At 34.6% G+C, this 6,703-nt stretch overlaps 2 protein-coding genes across 3 annotated transcripts; both read left to right on the top strand.

Moving 5' to 3' along the window:
• Nucleotides 1-1,534: 1,534 nt before the first annotated feature.
• On the top strand, nucleotides 1,535-3,197 carry LOC123700882. The gene has a single exon (XM_045648247.1). It carries the CDS (start codon nucleotides 1,887-1,889, stop codon nucleotides 3,195-3,197), a length of 1,311 nt encoding a protein of 436 aa, XP_045504203.1. The 5' UTR covers nucleotides 1,535-1,886.
• Nucleotides 3,198-3,784: 587 nt separating this feature from the next.
• LOC123700883 (protein tipE) lies at nucleotides 3,785-6,015 on the top strand. Of its 2 annotated transcripts, XM_045648249.1 has the most exons (3): nucleotides 3,785-4,551; nucleotides 4,674-4,750; nucleotides 5,314-6,015. In XM_045648249.1, exons 1-2 carry the CDS (start codon nucleotides 3,785-3,787, stop codon nucleotides 4,708-4,710), a joined length of 804 nt encoding a protein of 267 aa, XP_045504205.1. In that variant the 3' UTR covers nucleotides 4,711-4,750; nucleotides 5,314-6,015. The 2 variants fall into 2 exon arrangements, with proteins under 2 accessions (XP_045504205.1, XP_045504204.1); XM_045648248.1 differs by lacking the exon at nucleotides 4,674-4,750.
• Nucleotides 6,016-6,703: the final 688 nt, after the last annotated feature.

Raw genomic sequence — 6,703 nt, 5'->3', positions numbered from 1 at the left:
AATTTTTTATTAAATAAATTACTTAAAAAAAGTTTCAATATTAACTATATTATATTATTTTTTATTTTTCATAATATATGAATACGAATAGCGGTAGTTTTTAGTCGAGAATACGGGACATTTTATTTTCATCATATCCATCATGGAGTTCACATAAATTAAATCGCTAGCGAAAACGACTATGACGTTTTTAAGCTTTATAAATGTAACAAAATAATGTATTATGCTTATTAAAATAATCTAATAATTATCATGAACCTTTAGTGCACTATACAAATAATCACATTCACGATCGAAAAATCCAACAGCATTACCCTGAAGATCTTTTAACCATTTTACCGTTTTACCAATAAAAATGGCAAATTCATTTTCAAAATACTGGCAACATACGTTGAAGTTTTGTATTCCTTCATATCTGTAAAATTATTATTCGTATTCAAGAAATAAATCAGCCAAATAATCTACAGAAAACCTGTGAAACGATGTTTTATCTTTTTTTTGTTTTCGGGAACAAATTTTACAGCGTTTTATTATCACAAGACTGCATTTTTTTACTAAAATTGCAAACCCTTTTTGACGTATTGCATGACACTTTATGCGCTATAGCACTGGTGCAGCGACGTATTTGTTTTTGATTTCGTATTTTCTTTTACAAGGGCGACGGGCGGTTGTCATGCTCCATCTGTACTTTATTTTATAATCTAAGATAAACAATGACTCAAGTGAAAGTTGATTAAACCAATAATTTATTCCTAATCAAATGAAGATAATATTTTATTTAGCATCATGAGGTTAGCTGATGACGTTTGACATTCAAAAAGTTCCCAGAATATGCGCGTTCAGTTGCGCAGTAGCTCGCAGCTAACTTCACACCACACAATAGCAAAACACGGCAATGTTTCCACTAAATGAAATTATTTAAAAATTGCATTGATGTACATATAAATCGGATGTTCGAAGTAATTATTCGTCGTATAAAACTGTGTTTTCGTGCCATATTCTGGGATTTTCATTGGTGAGTGTATCATGTTTTGCAGAGTCGTGTTTCATTTGATATTTCCGTAATCGTTTTAAATTGGTAAGAGAGACGTTTGTGTGTGTTAATCAGCACTTAGTGTTGTGTTTTAAGTAAAGAAATAAAGTGGGTCTAGTTGAAAATGTAATACAGGAACGCGCCGGTTAATGTGCAGTTTTTTAAAGCAATGTAAAGTGAATAGGAAGCTTTAATAATTTATGTGTTTTCTATAGTGTTCATAATCTCTATAAATAATCTATTAAGTGTGTGGGTATAAGATTTAATTAGTCAGTGTTAATCTACTCGGTAAAAACTAATGTAGAGCATTTTAATAGTTTTTTTTTCTGCGAATGTTCTGTTTCTGTTTTGTCATTATCGCTTAAAACAAAAGAAATGTATCTAATATAGTTCCCGTACCTTTATAAGGTTTATAAAATATTTATTAGTTAAATAAATTTAAATTAGAACATTGTTTTGTTATATTACTTTAAATGTAGAGCAGTGCATTTTCCTACAATTATATAAAACATGATATTAAATTCATGACAATGTTAGAGCATACATCAAAACATACTTTAATACAAAAGCTCTTTAAAAAACAATAGTAATCAACGTATCTACTTAAACATTTGTTCTAACATTAAAAACTCATATAAATGCAACAATTAAAACAAAAGAAAGTAATTAAGCGACGTGACGTTAATAGCACTATATCATAATTGAAGATAGAATTGCGAGCATTGACATCAATTAAAAAATAGCGCACTAGGGTTGGTCTGCACTGCGCTGAATCGATCGGGCCACCGCGCAAGCGCTGTCAGCCTCGCTCACGTCAGTGACCGCCGGTCGCGAGAGCCAGCAAGTCTCCACCATGCCGAAGACGAAACCCACACCCGTCGAGGATCTCATCATACCCCCGCAGGATCAAAAGATATGCGGGACCATCTGCGTCTGCCAAATGACAGCAGTGCTTAGCTGCGTGGCCATTGTCTACCTTACAGTAGCTATATACATGCCCTATACTAGAGCCATATCTTCCGGAATCGACCCAACACCCATCATGTGTACAACAACAAGAGCTGTAAATAAAGAAAACTGTGACTGGGGATCTTGTGGCGAGTGGTGTTTGAGCAAAACATCAGGAGCGTGCATACAGATTTACGTAAACGTAAGGAAAAACGGATCGTCCTTGCTTTTGTCTGAATGTGGCAGCGCTGCAAACAAAACATGCTACGGTATCGATCAAGAAAACGCAAAGAAGTATCACTGTATACGAGACGAATGTAAAAATTTAACTGGTACATTCAATTGCACTGAAGGAAAGTGTATAAACATAACTGACGCGTTTGAATGTGCGTTCCGGGATACAGATCCACCGTTAAAATGTTCAGGTAGAAGAGGAAAGATCACTTGTATCGACGTGCAAGGGTTATATTATTGTAACAGAGGCACTTGTAGAAAAATAAGAACCCCATACAATTGTGATCGACGATGCGTTGACATCCCGACTCGAAACAAAAACGTTATAGTATTAAGTGGTGATCGAGTTTTCTTAGCACGCTGTACGAAGCTTGCTAAAGAAGACGGTGGTGAAATAGTTTGGACGGATTCAGGGGAAGAAGTCATAATGTTGTCATGTCATGCAGTGCACAATGGAAGTTCTGGCGTTGTAGCCGTTGATTGCATAAATGCTGCTTTACTTCCTCGCACAGAAATATCAGATTTGACCAACTTTACTCACTTACAGTATTTGTATACTATTAAAGCAACGCCGAATCGTGTGATCGCACCACCTGAAGTCGATCTGACATTAGCAAACGATAGTAAACTAATGATTAATTTAGAAGGATGCGTAAATACTCTTGCTGATGAATGCAAGGATTTCCTCAAGACATATGGACGAGATGGCACTGACCACAATGCTAAGGCTAGATTCCCATGCTTCCACACAGAGAATAATCCAGAAACAGTTGTCGCGAGGTTCGATTTAGAGGCGACTTATCGGCAGTTCATTGTGGCATTGTTGTTGCCTACAGTTTTGGTTGTTGTTTCTTGTATAACCCTGATGTTGTGTCAAAGGACGGTGGAAGTTGGTGATGATGCTAAAATGCGTTTCAAAGTTTGCGGTGCTGGACAAGCCGAGATGCAAATGCATCCGAACGATCCTGTTTCTCCCCTCTGAGATCAGTCACGTGAGCTTTTGTTTTATTTAAACATTGCCTTTATTCGTGTGCATATTCAAACATAAAACATTAATTACAACTAAGACCCCATGTTAAATATTTACAAAAATATAACACAATCGCTTTAATAATCTCGCGCAAACCATTATTTTATGTCGTTAGAGCTCCTATTAAATATTAACGATTTTTGTGTCCTTGGCATCACTGTGTGACGGTATGAAAATAATTCAGTCAGCTTGTTTCAGTCTTGTAATAAGCACGAAAGCTTTCGTTTTACTTTGGCATCACATTTTTGCGTAATACAAAGGTCTGATATGATATGTAATGCATATTTTAATAAGTTTGAATAATGTGATCAATACGAATTGATATGACGTCATTTTTACGGACCTACTATTCATGTTATAATTATATAGCCCATGTTATTATTTAACACCTGAAACCAAATCCATAAATAGATTGATTGGAAAAATGATTAACTTTTCTTATTTCTCTGTTTCAGGCGTTCCCCTCCTCTGCGAGGGCCCGGCTAGTTCACTAAGAGACGATTAATTGCTTACTGCGCTGCTAAACAAAAGCTCTCCCCATGTCGACTTTAAGTAGATCCCGGGCGACCCTGTCGCCTGCCACTTCCGAGAGATCCACACTTCCCATGGGAGCTACAGCCGAACAAGGGAGCCAAGATTTCACACCTCTAGAGCCGACACGGGAGCAGCTACTTGCACATTTCTTCGAGCGGTTCAAATTCTACACTTCCCTTTGTCTTGGCACATCAGCTATACTCGCCGTATTTGCGTTTCTCTTCCTAATCCCCTTTGTGGTCGAGCCAGCGATCCAAACGATTCTTGCCGAGTTCGCACCAGAAGCAGGAATATGTAGTGTGTCAAGCCATGTTTATGCAGAAACGTTAACAAATTGTACCTGGGCATCGTGCAGAGAGGGTTGCACTACAACGCACACAAAATGTCACAAAATTCGAGTGAACCTAGCTAGAAGACCATTCTTTGGAAATGAAACGTTACCAATCGAGTGGGATGAGACTAATTTAAAGTTCTTGATCAATCCTGAAGGCTGCGGTTATCCTCCGAAAGTGAATTGCTCAGTATTTGCCAGTGAATATGCGGGATCAAGGTCACCGAAGATTTTCCCTTGCTTCTACAGTATGACGCGACCTGAGTTAGTTGTGGCGAGGTATTCCTGGGAGACGACAATACGAGGATTGATATTGGCTTTGGTTCTACCGACGACAGTATTTGTGTTCAGTTTAAGTGTCCTGGCGTATTGGCATTGCCACTGTTGTGACAGGGCCTGTAATCGCCGAGTGCACGCTGAATCGTTTGCGAGTAAAGAAGAGTAAGTAGATTATATAACATTCTTTCTTATTAGACGTTATAGATGAATTGAATGATTTTTTTGTTAACGATGTTTATAGCGTAGTTCTAGAAGTTTCTTATCAGACTGATGTGGTATTACAGGATAAACAAATACCAGTTCAAGGAAGAACCTTCATAGTTTCAGCTATAGATGTTTAGGAACTATTTATTATTTGCAAGTACGTTTATGTTTTGTATTGAAAGGATTTATTTGAGCTCATAGTAAATATGGCCATACATCTTGACTATTTTATGGTACTATTTTACGAATAAGTAAGCAGTTTGTACATTAATGTTGAAATCAATTTAATTTAATTTATTCACTTAGTAGCTTAGTAATGTATTATGATATGCATCATTCACAGCTTTTTACGTAACATAAGCTTTGAAAGGCTAGAAATTGATTACTTTTATTAAATGCCATGGTAGAATACTATGCTTTTAATTTAGTTCAATCATTTCTATTTTTAGGACTAAAAAAAATATCACATTTCTCAATATTTTCTGGCAGTTTTTTTATAATATTGATATGAGAACATAGTTCAAGTCTACCGATTGAATAGTTATTCTAATGAAAAATAAACAATAATTAAATCTTAGAACATAATCTATTTCTACGTAAGGAAGAACTTACATTTTAAGAGATCTTATAAAAAGCTTTGACTCGTTCAGTGAATACAAATAATATGACACTTCTATATTTTTAACGCATATATTAACCTTGTATCATTTTGAATTACAGCAGCAAGCTCCTCTGTGAACTAGACGATGACCCCAGTGACGACGTGTTCTGACGCCAAGCCACCACATACCCCCGACGCCGGACCTCACCAAGGAACAACGGATATACTCAGATGTAGACCAAATATATCATTAAATACATTGTGCCTAAGGCTAAACGAATTTGTCGTACGATTTAAGATTGCTGGATTTATAGATGGTCCATTTATTGGACATTGATGGTTGCGAGCAATGAAAGTCGAGTAATATATAATCTAGTTTCAAAGGGGCTCTTATTTCCTAATGATCTCATATTTTATTCAGTAAAATGTTCGCTTTGTTTATCAAAAGCTTTATGTGGTTCGTGATTTTTTTGTACTGTAAATAAATGGTAAATAATATATCTAAAAGAGTGGTCTTCTGAAGTTTATGTGGGTATTGATGTTTAAATCTCTCTCTTTGTATTCGGGAAGTTGTATTAATAGTATCAAATATTTGGCTCATGTTATTTATTGAATCTTTATCTGCATATTATTTGCTATGAAACCGGCAGCCAAGCTTCAGCGAGGTTTAAGAATTTTGTGTAACAATTCGTCTCTTTCTAAATTTGAGCTAAGTCGGATAGTCTAAGTAATGTTAATATTCGCTAAAGTTTTATTGTTTATAAATAAGTAGATAGATAAATTCACTTTCAACGCAACAAATTTATAATCCCTGCCGATAAATGATGGCATTTTAAAAGGCTATCATAATATTGTCTCACTTGCACATTGATTATTTATTGCTGATATAGTGTGTATGAAAGAGATAGCTATCCAAAAATTATGTACAAATATAATTCCATCATTTATTGGCTCTGTTTATATAGTAGGTACTTAATTATTTAGTTTGAGTTTGTAAATATTATTTGTGTGTCAGTATTAGATTTTTTAATGTTTCGTATGTACAGAATTCTATATTCTACAAAGGTCATAAATATTTTTGTCAAATTACCTTACCTTAAATATGCAAAAATAAAAAATAGTTTCAGAATTTATTTAGCAACAATAACACTATGTAGTTGTTTCTGTATAGCTTTTTCAAATAGACCATAGATTGCATTTCAAAGTAAACCTTTATCTCATTCTGTATTTTCTGATGACATTTTTATACTGCTGTCAATCTTCACTTCTTTTCAAAAACTTGATAATAATGTTAATATTTTATGAAACGCTCTTAATGTTTTGTTTAAAGTTACAAAATATACGTTACATTATGTAATAAAAGAAAAGCACTGTCTAATTTAAATAGTCATTTTGTGCTTTTTTTAATATTTCTAATACAGATAATAATTAATAGATTGTTAATATTTTTGGAAGTTACGTTAAGTTAGGTACTTGATTAATTTGAGGAATATTGTAAAAATCAAAGGT

Source organism: Colias croceus, chromosome 20 (assembly GCF_905220415.1).
Source record: "Colias croceus chromosome 20, ilColCroc2.1".
NCBI classification, from domain to species: Eukaryota; Metazoa; Arthropoda; class Insecta; order Lepidoptera; family Pieridae; genus Colias; species Colias croceus.
Note: the sequence above shows the minus strand (reverse complement) of the source record. Positions and strands in the feature narration are given on the sequence as shown.

Excerpts from the sequence above, each read along its gene's own strand:
- LOC123700882 (XM_045648247.1), top strand. The coding sequence starts at position 1,887 with ATGCCGAAGACGAAACCCACACCCGTCGAGGATCTCATCATACCCCCG.
- LOC123700883 (XM_045648248.1), top strand. The coding sequence starts at position 3,785 with ATGTCGACTTTAAGTAGATCCCGGGCGACCCTGTCGCCTGCCACTTCC. Across the intron at positions 4,552-5,313 it reads TCGTTTGCGAGTAAAGAAGA|CAGCAAGCTCCTCTGTGAAC; the intron begins GTAAGTAGATTA and ends TTTGAATTACAG.